The 13,867-nt window shown below is 36.0% G+C and overlaps 1 protein-coding gene across 1 annotated transcript in view; it reads right to left on the bottom strand.

Annotated features, from left to right (window-relative positions):
* Window positions 1-13,288, bottom strand: part of ATM (ATM serine/threonine kinase) — a 55,973-nt gene extending 42,685 nt beyond the window's left edge. The window contains exons 1-22 of the mRNA XM_058822535.1: window positions 13,217-13,288; window positions 13,019-13,131; window positions 11,661-11,806; window positions 11,096-11,260; window positions 10,140-10,305; window positions 9,623-9,861; window positions 8,706-8,869; window positions 8,304-8,473; window positions 7,386-7,757; window positions 6,667-6,861; window positions 6,231-6,326; window positions 5,507-5,732; window positions 5,247-5,378; window positions 4,393-4,518; window positions 4,180-4,269; window positions 3,071-3,239; window positions 2,220-2,419; window positions 1,592-1,674; window positions 1,348-1,503; window positions 788-863; window positions 519-649; window positions 42-162 (exon numbers count right to left, since the gene is read on the bottom strand). Coding sequence (XP_058678518.1) covers window positions 42-162; window positions 519-649; window positions 788-863; window positions 1,348-1,503; window positions 1,592-1,674; window positions 2,220-2,419; window positions 3,071-3,239; window positions 4,180-4,269; window positions 4,393-4,518; window positions 5,247-5,378; window positions 5,507-5,732; window positions 6,231-6,326; window positions 6,667-6,861; window positions 7,386-7,757; window positions 8,304-8,473; window positions 8,706-8,869; window positions 9,623-9,861; window positions 10,140-10,305; window positions 11,096-11,260; window positions 11,661-11,806; window positions 13,019-13,131; window positions 13,217-13,288 — 3,408 coding nt within the window. The remainder of the gene's footprint in view (window positions 1-41; window positions 163-518; window positions 650-787; window positions 864-1,347; window positions 1,504-1,591; window positions 1,675-2,219; window positions 2,420-3,070; window positions 3,240-4,179; window positions 4,270-4,392; window positions 4,519-5,246; window positions 5,379-5,506; window positions 5,733-6,230; window positions 6,327-6,666; window positions 6,862-7,385; window positions 7,758-8,303; window positions 8,474-8,705; window positions 8,870-9,622; window positions 9,862-10,139; window positions 10,306-11,095; window positions 11,261-11,660; window positions 11,807-13,018; window positions 13,132-13,216) is intronic.
* Window positions 13,289-13,867: the final 579 nt, after the last annotated feature.

Below are 13,867 nucleotides of genomic sequence, written 5' to 3'. Positions count from 1 at the left end.
ATCCAAACTAGGCAAAAACTAATAACTAGATGTTGGTATACCAGATTGCTCATTCCTTCCTGAACTCTGAGGTATGCATTCTCAAAAGCCTTTTGCTGAAGCTTCAGGGGAAGAGGTCTTGACATTCCAGAAGAATCTCTCTGTTTCACATCTTGAAACAAACTTTAAAAAAAAAGAACAATAATTTTTAGAATAACACCAAAAAATTACTGTATGTTATGCATACCAGTAAGATTCTGATTTTCCGAATATAATTATTTTTGTCTCAATTGCCTTATATAGATTTTTCTTTATTTTCTTATAGAGAAGTTTCTCTTTCTATATCAATCTCTCACATCACAGAATTATTGAAATGCAAAGTTGGAACACTTCAACAAAATTTGATAGGCTTTTATATTCTGACAAGACTGCAGTTCCACAGGTATTGAAAAGAGCAGCTATGCAGTAGCAGAAGTGACATCCAGTTAAGTGAAATTAAGCATTATTCCTCCAAACAGAAACAATATCTATATTATTACCTGTTAATTGACTTTGCAGCAAGAATTCGAACTTTATGGTGACTGTCTGCAAGGAAATGTGGGAAAGCATCACTCACAGGGAGATCTTCATTTTTCACATCAAGGATTGCCCACTTGCAATGAGGATCAACCTAAAGAAAATTAATATTGTGATTCAAAATGTACAGAAGATACACTGCAATATGCAAAAGATATTTTACACACTGTTTTTAAGTACATCTTAAATAAATATTTAGTATGCTAATGAATGTCAGAAAATCTGGGATTACCTCAAGCAAGGTTTTCATGCAATTTAAAAGGGCCACTCTTACTGATGCCGTGCACTTCCCTCCTTGAGATAAATGCCTAAAACAAGGAATACTCAATTAACAGAAAAAGTTGTCCACAATTTTGAGAAACAGTCCAGCAAGATAGTTTCTGCTGCTCACAGTTGACTCTTTTGTGCTCCATGGGCATGTCTGGGAGGATTTGACATTTTTACTGGTAATTGCAGACAGTATTCTTTTTGGGTTGCTGAAGTTCAGTCCTTGTCATAATTACTGATACAATTCAGCCTAGAATCAGTCCTTGTTTATATACAGCAGTGTAGTGTTTATTATTCTGGTACCATCTTAAGGATTAACTTTTTGCTACAAATATAGCATGACACAGAAAATCTGAGAAGTTAAATGCTGCATAAAGATTCCACAGTACACAAAAACAAGACAAAAGAAAAAAAACAAACCCAAGCAAGACACAGACAGCACTACAGTCTTTTTACTGATAGCAAAGATAAAAACTAAAAATCAAAAATTTTATTTCCAAAAGACTCCTGCATTAAGTAACATACCAGAAGGCTCCAACAACTGTCAAAAACTGTCCTTTGGCATTCCCTGCCTCTTCAGCAGGTTCTTTGAACTGGGCCAACCCTGCTGCTATAGGGAGCAAATGATTTAGGATTACTTTACAAACTTCTTGATCTCGACGATACAAAGAACACACAGGACTGTAAAGAAAGAAAGAAAAAATATGTTGAAAAAGCCACCAAATCCCCTGAAATAGATGTAAAACATGCTGAACAGTTTCCTTCTTACGAAAGAGGCTTAAGAAGCATCTCAACATCGACTGCAGGCAAGAGGTGTTCTTCAGTAGGGAGCTCCTTCAACAGGATCAAATACTGTGGAATAAAAAACTCGAATGGAATAAAAAGCCCAAACAAAACTAAAATGATGAACAGTACTTGGAAGAATAAGTAGTCAAAAAGAAAAATTAGGAACTTTTTTGTTAAGTCTTACACAAAACCATGTAGGAAGACACCTATCATCAGCAACTGCATGCTTGACTGGTCACCTTTTCATGCAAACACTGTTACACAGCAATACAGATCATCAAACTTTTAGTTCTGACAGTAAAATAAATGTGCCTTTGTAAACTAAGCCACAGATATTATTCTACTGCAGAGACTGTTTCTAGTTCTTTAACAAATAATTACTTATAAAGGCAAGATATATCTTTTTCTCAACTCTTCGTTTTCTGGCTTACAAATTTGAACTGCTGTTTTCCTGGCTTCCACACACTTCAAAACCACCAAATGGAGCCATTTTAAGTCTTCCCAGGGGACTGATGACAGGAGAAAGACAATGTGCAATCGAGGAGACTATGCAAATTTAGTAACAGTACAATTACAGAAGTGGGTCTGCTGTAAAAGCCCCTGAGACTCACCATGTGCAGATGCAGTGGCTTGGTGCTGTCAAAGACACTGCCTTCAGTCAGCATTAACAGCCTCCTCTGAATATCGCAGGCGCGGAAGCTCAGTGTCTGAACCCGGACCGTGGTTACACAAATACATAAGAACCTCACAATTTCAAGGAGAAGTAAATCCTGCTTTGTCAACTGCTCTTCAGCTAATGGGCTCAAAGCACCTGGAAGTAAGATTTTCATGTAAGAAATCCTTCCCAAAGGCAATAGAAGAGGTGGTAATATTTTAAGTCTTTGCAAAACTAATATAAGTTCTCAAAAAAGATAGAGTACAAGCAACCTTTGTGTTCATTTGTTATTGAGCAGCTAGGGCATTTTAAGTAAGAATTTAAAACAAAAGGTAACATCAGTACTTGTAGCTCCTAACACGAATAAACAGACAGATTTATGCTCCTGTCCCTCTGAAGGTCCAGATATAGTGTCAAGAATTATTGATCAGGAGAAGGAGAAAAGTTAAATAGGACTATTTTTAAGATAAAGAAGCACAATATAATGAGAGACAAGCATTTTATAGACACGTTTTCTAGTCTTTTCTATGCCAAAACTTCTGTCCAACTCTGAAAAAGTCAGTGTCTCTTCTTCCCTTATTTGATTTATAAAATTAAAAATAAATTACTACTTCTAAATGAGCGCGAACACTTCATTAACGTCTTTAAAGCATTGATGAAAATTATAACTGCTTAGAAAGTACCTGGTTCAACCACTACCCTTCAACTACTAATAATGCAGCACAATTTTATACCTTAGTAACTTTCAAGCAGAGATATTTGCAAAAACAAGCTTTTGGAAGTAGTCTGGAGGTAGAAAAGACTTACCTGTTACAGTTTGCATGTCACCAGATTCATTTGTATCACTGATGTCAGTTATTGAATGATCATCAAACAAACCATCAGATGCCTGGTTATCTACTTCCATAATACTTTCCTCAGGATCATTCCTGAGATCCACTTCTCCCAGTACACTTGGCTTTCCAGTAACTGTCATCTGACAAAAACACCACAGCCTTTTACAGTTTCTTTTTAGGGACAGAAGAAACACCACAGACATAGCACAAGGAGAGACACTGCATTTTTCCAGTGAACTAGAGCAGGTGAAGACAGTAAGGGTGACACAGAATTGATTAATTACATCCTTTGTGATAAATCTGTTTTCTATACACTGTCTGAACTATTCTCTTTAGGATAGAAGCCTCCTCAGATAGATACTCACCTCTGCATTCTAGATTCTGCCAAGGACAGTGTTAGTTTTTAAAAAAACAGTTCTCTTTGTAAGACTCATGAACTTCTCACCATACTTCATAATTAGAAAGAAATGAAAAGGAGGCATGTGACTTTCTGAGGGCAAATTAATTACTGCTTTCCCTACCAGATGGCAAGTTAACACATGGCAAAACCCCCAGCTCTTCCTCATCTGAAAAGCAGGAATTTGCCTACCTAGACCTGACTACAGAACCATTTGCCAAAGAGAAATTTTAAGTATTGTGCAATGATGTGTATACTTCCACTTTTCCCAGTGGGAAAGGAGTAATTTACAGTAAGATTTAATACATGATAAACACAAAAAACCCTGCTCCTTTACAAGTGCATTAATGTTAACCATCCAGTGGTATGGAATTCTTCTGTATACACCTCTACTGCAAGAAAGTATTAAAAACATGAAAAACAGCATAAATTTGTTTTTAATGTGAGCTGGAATGTTCACCTTGATCAAATGTTATCCATCTGCTCTTCTTTTTACCCTAAGCATGTGTTCAAATGCTAAACAGAAATGTTTCTGTTTAGAATTTTCTATAAAACTCATGTATTTCAATTTTATTTTTTTCAGTAATATGTATCTTGTTTGATTTGCCTCCAGATTACTGTGCTGTAAAAACAATCCCCTCACAGAATAGCACTGCATTCAGAAACAGACAGAATGTACTTACCAGATTCTGGCAAATATCTATCAGATCGTTCATAAATTTTGATGTTAACAAACGCAGGAATATATTAGACAGCATCTTATTAGCACTGTTCTGTAAGGAAGCAAGAGGTACAGATAGCTGAATTAATTATTTGCAGGAATTAAAGGTATGATATACTCAATTTCCTGATCTCATTAATGAAGAAAGAAATTTAAAGTCCTTTATAAACTTTACCTTGGTACAGTTGCACAAACATTTTGTACACTGCATTATCAAGGTCCTCAGTGTGTTGATCTGGGTATCTTCATTTAGTTTGTTTTTAGACTGGGAAATGCTTTCTCCAGCATAATGAATGAGAGACTAGCAAAAATACAACATGGTTAGAAAACCCCAGTGAAATGCCCCTATACACTGGCACCTACACAGTACACACATTACACACACAAAAGGAAAGGGTTCTCATTCATACATTCTCATTCATACAGCTTTGATATTCATAGTGTGCATTAATGAACCCACTTGCTTTCTGTGATTTTTGTTGTGCTCGTTTTGCTCAAGTAGCAACAAAAACATGGTTTAGGCATGCTTGAAACATTAATATTTTCATCACAAAAGAAAAATACAGCACATCTCCATACAGTGTATGTTTTGTGTTTCTGTATTTAAGCCAGGAACCACCTCAGTGTTAACAATAAAAATAATAGCAATAGCGGTCTTCATACTGGTTTAAACCACCAAATTATCCTAAATTCCTGAATAAAAGACCTACAAATAAAAGGACTTGCTCTCCTATAATTAGTCCTTTGTCTACATGTCCATGACTTCCATTTTTTGGAAAGCTGTGACTCAGAAATGTATCAATATTTAGAGTAATCTCCACTGCAAAACTCATGAGCTGGTGTACTGACAGAATTTCAGTGACTCCTCTCTTTCAGCGGCAGAAACTTATTTAAACCTCTCTAACCTGCCTTTTTCTGAGGAGACACCTGTGCTCTGAAAATGTGCCAATACAAACAGAATTTTATGAAGTAGTCAATATTCAATGCTTTATTTAATTTTTACTAGGTCCCAAATGCATTAGGGCTTACCTTAGCTTTCTGGAACAACTCTGACTTACAGGCATCCTCCTCTTTAAAAATACCAGTGTAGCAATAGCAGCCCAGAACGCCAGCCAAGAGACTGACACATCGGACAAGGTGCTCAGCAGCAACCACCTTAGACTAAATCAAATACACAGTATCAATACCAGCAGTTCATCACCACAAAATACAGACTCCATACACTTTGCCTTGGAAATAGATTGTTTGGGAGCACAAATGTAAGGATGTAACAACAATTTCTAACTTACCTTAGGACCACAACTGCTTAAAAGCTTTTCTGACATTGCTAAAAGGCAGCTCTCCAGTGTTTCCCTAAGATTTTGGTTGATGACAAGTCTTGAACCAGTCACATTTTTATCTGTAACATTTACTCCAAAGTTAGTGAAAATATCCATTTCATCAAATGTAGTCTGCAGGTACAGCTCTTCAACATCAGAAAAATTATTTTCTTCTTTCACTTGCACATGTTGCTCACTTGAAGAAGAGACACAGCTTTTACTTTAGCAGCCAGTATATAACTTAAAAGTCTTAAATACTATTATTTAAATACAGGAAATATACAAAAGCAAAACAAAATATTTTAGCTTTTTGTGCTTCTGAACCCTGGTTGACCAAGTCACTTCTGACATGACTTTCACTGTGGAATGGACAATACCATTCCAGCTCTAACTGAACTGTAAGGAAACATGAAGCCTGCTCACAGATCATGCCTTCTCCTGCAATTATGGAGTAGCATCTGCTTTAAGTCAGGGTCCCTGACTTCAGCCTACTTGACACAGCTGAAGCAGACATCCACAAAGCCCCTGAAAATAGTATTTTTAACTTCTAGTAGGTAAGTCTTATATTGTCTCAGAACAAGTTACACACATTTTAGTCTTATTAAGAGGAAACTGGATATAGTCCAAAGCATTGATGAGAGATGCAGCAGCATTCCTAGCTTAAGTACCTGTAATGATTAATTTAAAAACATACCATTTAGCATCATTTTGGAAAAAGACCATGGAGGCTCTGCAGTTCTTCATTGTAAGGCTCACAAGAATTTTTTGTAATACAAGATGAGGAAAATCACTGTAAGAAAGAAAATGTTTTCAGATTTTCTTGCAATCAGACAAGCTCTTGGGATTTGTGAAGCACACACAAACACTGACCAGATTAACAGGCTATCTTCAATGAAATTTAAGTTTCCACTGAAGATTTCTATTGCATAGGTCACATATCTGCCATGATATGGACAGATAACCAAATTATATCCCCAGAATGACATTCTTCAGGAAGCTGAAAAACCCTACATCCTCTGCTTAAGCTTTAATATAACAGAATTCTGCATTAATATAATACGTTTTTCTCTGCAAAATTTTTTGTGTTACAGGGTGAGCTTACATGTAAAATTATGCCACAAAAACTTTACCTGAGGAGCACAGGAGGCAACTCTGCACATTCTTCTATTTCTTCCTCCAAGCAGCTGGACAGAAGCCATTTCATTATTGCCTCCCTTAACACAGAACCCAGATTTCTTTCAGAACTGTTGTGTTCCATTCCTATGTCCAAATTTTCTGGCACTGAATAGGCAGACATTACTAATGATAAACAACATACAGCAGAACTGAAACAAAAATGGAACAGGGGATCTGTGAGAAACCATGTGGTATTTGTTGATTAGCACTCTAAAGCAAAGTGAGTATTTCTGCACGCACTGGAAGCATCAAGTACATAAGCAAGTTAAAAAGCATGCACACTGGTCAACTCCTTCATTAAAATCTTTGCGTTTTCATTTCTCTTGGCTATTACAGACATTTCCTACCTATCTAAAAGACTAAGTCAGAGTACTTATTTCAGAATAAAAATACAGAAGAAAAAATGCTTAACTTCAAAAAAATCAACATCTGTCTGTCAGATCTTTAAATTTTTTGTCCATTTAAAATTTTAGTATATTCTAAATGTGAAGATGATTGCCTCTTCTGCCTCTGCTTTCAGTCTTTTTACATATTTATGATAATTTCAACTGCTTAGAACACAAATGTGTGCAGTTCTTAAGCAGAAATACAGTCACAACAACAATAATATTGAGTAACACAGTAAAGAGAAATGTGAATCAGACACAGGACACTATCCTTGATTCCATTTTACCTTGAAGGTTTGCATGCAGGTCCTGAAAATATCTTCCAGAGCTCTTTATCTGTTACAACAAGATTCCCTTGGATCATAGCTCCAAGCAGCCCAAAGCTCTCCACTTCAATTTGCTGAAGGCTAACGCTGCGAATGGTAAGAGTCCAGATCTTTGCCCAGGTTCTCTGGAGCTCCAACTTGTGGGTGCTTTTCAAATCAGTTTTCTGGTTTTGACACAAAGCCACCTCTGTGAGACACTTCAGCACGTAGGGGGTCCTTTCTCCTCGGCGCTGCTGAGGCAGTAACTGGTGAAGGACATTAAGTAAGGCAGGCAGCTCACTGCTAGGAATACTCATGGGATACTTGGATATTAGCTGACTTGCAATCTGTAACCTTGAAAACACAAAGTGAAGCAATTAATACCAAACATACAGAAATTTGCACTTTCAGAAATAAATTAACAAACAAACAAAGCCTTCTTCAATTGCCATTTCTCATTTACATTTTACAGTATTAAGGTGATTTGTTTACTATCAAAAGTTGAAGATCCAGTATTTCTACCATTTTCACTTGTAAAGAGTCATCTAGCCTCACTATCACTAACAGTTTCTTACAGTTCAGAGGTCCCTCATGGCAAACAAAATATCACTCAATCAAGGTCCAAGGTAAGAAGCCAGGCCTTGGAACAGTTTTCAGAAGAGGTATTACAGAAAACTGTGTGAACTATGGCCAAAATGGCCAAACTCTTAATGGTTACTGTACCACGACACAGTCAGCTTAGAGCAACTTTCCAAGTGCTCTGACATTCTAAGTTCACTGCTTAGATATATAATCACAGCACATCCAGACACCCAACTTAAACACACAACATATTCAGGAGAACATTAAATGTAAAAAGATGTCTGGAGTGATACTTTTTTCATGTGAAGATGTTATTACCAAGGTATGACATCAGAATCCTTCTGGGATCTCTGCATGTTGTCTCGAATGACCCCCCAGCCAAGCTCAATCCTCCTGCGCTTGTTTGGCGCCGTGTCCTCACTGGGCTCTCTTTGTGAAACAGCATATGACTGGGTAATTTCCAGGACTTTGGTATCCTCTGTAAAAACCTTTCATAAAGAGAAATTTAAAAGCATGTAAATTAAGGGGAAAAAAAAGCAACAGTATTTACAAGTAAACTGAAATACAGGCTAACAAGAAACACAAGTGAAATACAGTATAATACATTTCTAAACTGTATGGAATTAACAAAACACAACACATCACAGACAAAAGTTACGAATACTTCAGCAAAGCATACAGCTCAGTATAGTCAATCACGTATTCAAATAAAAATGTTACCTGATGACAAATATCAGCCATTAACTCAATTAAATTTTCCTTTATAGCAATATTACGAGAGCCTGAAGAATACTTCCCTCTGCTACTGATGATATTTATTTCATTCACCAGCAGATCATAGAGGTTATGTAAGATGCTTTGCCACTTTGTTAAGTCATATGCACCTGTACATGCAAAAACAATTAAAAGATAGCATGTATCACCCACTCAATACAATACATAAACCTACCTAGGCAATGCAAAATACAGACAAAATCTGAGTAAGGCAAACAAAGCTCACCAAGTGCAGGCTTGAAAAGCAAATTCTATACTTTAGAACGGATAAAGTAAAAAGAGGAAAAGTTTAAGAGAGAACTTAATCAGCATACAGAAATAATTAGGGTAGGAATTAAGTTTCTAATAAACAAGTCCTCATCTAACTGGAAAGAATAGAGTTAAAGGTAATGGATAGATTTGTACAAAGCATAAAAAAACTATGCTAGACTTAAAATAGACCACAACAAACATAATTACTGAGTTATATTCTCTGACCAGTTTTACAGTGTAAGTCAGACTCATTCAACAGTAGTAATTTCTGGGTTTAAATAGATTTGGTAAGACACCAATACAAACCAAATCTAAATTATTATTTCCTATCCCCAAAGACTTAGTATTTTCATTTAGCAATTAAAACTACCTTTTGATTAAAAGATGCCTCAACCTTTAAAGGACTTAACACAATTAATATGATCTTAGTAGAAATTTGAAAACTCCTTTTCACTTTCACTCAGTATTAACCCATAGCATAAAACTACTGAAAAATAATCATCACTACCATTAATGTTTCCAAGACTCAGCATCAAAATTCAGAGTTGGCATAATAATTTAAACAACCACATGCAGAAAAAAAATTTAAAAAATTAAGCTTTTCATTGTACCTCTTCCCTGAGTTTTTGCACCCTTTGGATGATGAATATGAACTTGGAGACGAAATAACTCAATTATTGATTCTTTCAGGGAATCCTTTGGTCTATACTGAGTCCATATGTAAAGCACTGTAGGCAAAATTTCTTCCCCTACTTTGCAAATCTGTATGCGACAGTTGTCAGCAAACTTGTTGCAGAAGATATTCATTGCTCCAACAATATGATCCAGGCCTGCAGTATTCTTCTCCTGCCTGTAACACAAACCTAACACTCAAACTTCCAAGAGAAATAATCTTATTTATTTTCATAAGTATTGTTTAAATGCAAATTCTAGCAAGTAACAACATTCAGAACAGTATTTGCTTAATAAATGTAGAAGCCATTTGTATTTTAGAGAAGTTCCTTAATTGACATTCAAAGACAGAAGAAAATATATCTGAAGAAGTATCACCTATTATTACTCAAGTCTAATCCCAAGTACTTAATATAAGTTATTTTCTAGCATACAAAAGGAGCACTTGCAACGTACCTTGCAGACTGCATTGCTTTTGAAAAGAAGACAAGCATGTCAGAACACAACCCATCAGTTTGGAAGCAGTACCCTCTTGTAAGTGTGTGAATTATCCTAGCCACTAATACTCTATTAATGCTTCCAGAAGGTTTGAGGTATAAATGGCCATACCGGGTCAGCAACTCTGCAAACGTATTAAAAAAGAATGCAGATAAGTATAAACATACATATTACAGAGGATTATATTAAAAAATATTGACACAAAATATTGCATTAAAGATACAGAGACCACCACTCTGAGGTCAACAGCTGGAATCCATGTTCTTACTTTCAATGGCAACAGATCCCTGATTTTATAAATAAAAAAGCTGACTTCTCTGATGTACCCCAGGAGTTATAAGCAAGCATTAAGGTGGAATCACTAGAAAAGGTTATAGTAACCTTTACAAAGATTATATACCCCTCCTTTAATAAAAACAACTTGTTCCACTCACTGGATTAAAGTCTGACTTGCTCTAGATTTACGGCCTTCAGCCCTGCCTCACCTCAGTAACTAAATTCCACTGTGCTCCTTACAATCTAATGTCCACACTTCTGCCACACTTCCCAGTTTTGCCCATCCACAGACTCAGCTAACTTCCATGTTCCTAAAGAAACCACCACACAGCAACCCACTGGCTCTACATGCCTGTGCTCTCTCCCACTGACCTGTGCAGACCATGCAAATGTGACCTGACTGCACAGAAGTGCTTATGTTTCAGCAAGAATAGACAAACAGTACACAGAAAAAAAAAAATCAATTCCTAAACTTTGCTGCTTTGTTTACTTCAAGTGTAAGCCCTTAGAGGCTGACACCACTTTACTCCATATTTTGTGCACTACCTCACACAACAGGACATCAAACAAATTAAAACGCATCTAAAACATTCTTCTACAAAAGGAAACACATTTCTAAGTAAGTTAAAAAACGTTACCTGACCATTGCTGCTGGGATATCTCACACCAGTATTTTCTTACTGATAGGATATCCTTCAGGAGTATACTACTACAGTCAGAACCATAAGCAGCACAACTTATTGGATCTCTTATAATTTCCACGACATAAATCAGAAGTTCCTGACATTTCAGCCTGGGTCCTCCTATATGAAGAAACAACATGAGATTATTTAATTAACTCAAATTCTACCAAATAAATCTGTAATTAATTGTTTGTAAATTAAAAAACAAAACAACAAAACCCCAAACTTCCTCCTAGTTCTATGAGGAAATATTTTCTTAAACTGTTTCTAAAATATAAATTACCAGTGGGAGGATATATCAGTTACACACACATTGAGTAATTAGAAAAAGGCACTGTGAACATCAAAAAGGACAGATAAGGAGTACAAGTGACAGATTCACATTAAGATATTTAAATAGCAAACATCTGGAAGCAAATATGACGAACCCTATATTGGTAACTTCAAAGTTAAAATTCAAAGTTGAAAGCAAAGTACCAAACCAAACCAGTAGCTCTATATGATAATGCATATTACTGACGTTTATTAGCACATCTGATGAAGTATTTGACCAAGCTTCCAACTTCTTGTATTTTTTTCTGTCTTGTAGTTTGAGTTGAAGCAGATGCATTTGGTTTTGTCAGCTGCAGGTTTTTAAGTTCTTTCTGGAAATATTTCTGCAAGACGCTTCAAAAATAAAAGAGAGATTAAACCAAGGACCTGCTCATTTATGACTGGAGCAAAATAAAAAAATGTTAGTTTAGGCTGAAATGCCAGTTCCTGTTCTTCTCACAATTCTAATTAATTATCAAGGACTAAACCCAATTGAAATACACTACAGTCCAAGCATGACTGGAAAACAGTCTATAAAAGGAGATGCAAGTTTTAAAGATAACCCAAAAGCAACTCAGAGTAGGAACCAAACTGTCCTTTAAACTTTGCCCAGTGCTAAACATGCAACTTAAAATTAGGAAAAAAAGCCTTGCTAAGTATTTTTATTTATGCTGCAACATTATAAAACAAAATAATAAGAAGTACTTGTCATTGGTTTTACTGGGAAAGCCTTCAATTCCTATTTCCGTATAATTTGAAGTTAATATATGGATTACATTTTAGATCTATGAATAAATTAAACTTTTCACTGTATTTGTCACTGTAATTGCTACAGATTTTCTGGCCTTCTATTTGAATTCAGTTTAGAGGCTCTATTTTTGTATTCCTCCTGTGTATTCCTAATATACTACTGTCTCTAAAGCAATGTATAAAATTTATCAAGCACTTTTAATGAAACTTTTGGTATACCTGTGAAACAAAAACTATTCCAATGCTGTCAAATTAGAAAAAACATCATGGAAAGCAGGAACCCATTCAATGAAAAGCAATAATTCACATGAACTTCTACTATGAAATTTAACATTGGCTGAAGCTGCTGTAAGAACTTATGACACTCATGCTTAGTCCAATCTTAAAGTACACCTGAAGCAGATTGTACCAAAGATCAGCCCCTATAAACATGCCACAGTCCTTCTACTGTATCTTGAGGAATTCAGCAACACAAGAAACTTTAACAAAGCTACCTGTAATCCACCTTATGGACTGAAAATCAGAAGTGAAGAATAATTTTCCATAGAACAAAGCAACTATTATTTTTGCAAGTAAAAGAATCTACCCAATTAATGAGTTTCCTAGCAGTTTTCTGTAAGGGATAAGTGTGGCACTTTTGGCCATTTTAAATCTACTTCCCTTGGAGACTAAAGTAAGTAGTTACTTGCTTATAAGCTGACAAGAAGTCTAAATCAATATACAAAAAGATAAGCATTAAAATAGGCCTAACAAACAAAAGAATGATGTCCCATTCAAGAAAATTGTGACCATTCACAAACAAAACCGAGGAACTACCTAAATACAGCATCCCAGTTGAGTTGCTTTGCTTGTTTGGAATCAGAATTCCGGTCCAGCTGGAGAACTGTTTCAGGATCACGGAGAAGTCGTTTGAAATTTTCAATTTCCTTCTGAAAATGTATTACAAGAAGAATAATTGTTTATGATTCCCTTCATTGTTATTTTAGGTACACTGCCCAAAAGAAAACTTGTTACCCTTCGCTCCACAGCTTTCTCATTTTCAAGGCGACGACAGCAAACCAGCAGATCGTGTAATGCAAGACTCATGATTCAGCTTAAAGAGTCATTTATATCTGCACACAGAAGAAAAACGGGTAAAACAGTAATTATTGACTACACAGCCAAGTAAAAAAAAACTATCCTGAAAGTCCAGTATCAAACAGAACCATGATGTTCAATGTTTCATGGAAAAGCTTATTTGTGGCCTGGTCAGTCTTATTGGTTGCAAAACTGAAGCAGTTTCATGTTCCCACAGACAACAGTCACAGAATAACTGCAGAAAACCCCTTCACATAACTCTGACTTCCTTTCTGTGAGTGCTGAGTAGAGCTGGGCAGACAATAGGGAGGACAATTATAGTGAGAATGACAGAGCTAAATACATTCTGGCAAGGGGCACTAACTTTCAGTAGCTCTTTTAATGTGATACTGCCAGGAGAAGGCAGCACTTGGAAAATGCTCTCTCACATTGTACATTTTCATGGGTATGCACCATCTATTGACAAATCCCCAGGGACTCAACATGTCAAAGAATTATTAAGTATCAGTCGCATGAAAAAACAACTTTTTCCTTCTGTGATCACGTAAAGTTACACCCCTTCTTTGACAGAGGTTGGAATTAGCTAGA

The sequence above is a fragment of the Ammospiza caudacuta genome, chromosome 2 (assembly GCF_027887145.1).
Source record: "Ammospiza caudacuta isolate bAmmCau1 chromosome 2, bAmmCau1.pri, whole genome shotgun sequence".
NCBI lineage: Eukaryota > Metazoa > Chordata > Aves > Passeriformes > Passerellidae > Ammospiza > Ammospiza caudacuta.
The sequence above is the reverse complement of the archived record's forward strand: the minus strand, read 5'-3'. Positions and strand labels throughout refer to the sequence as shown.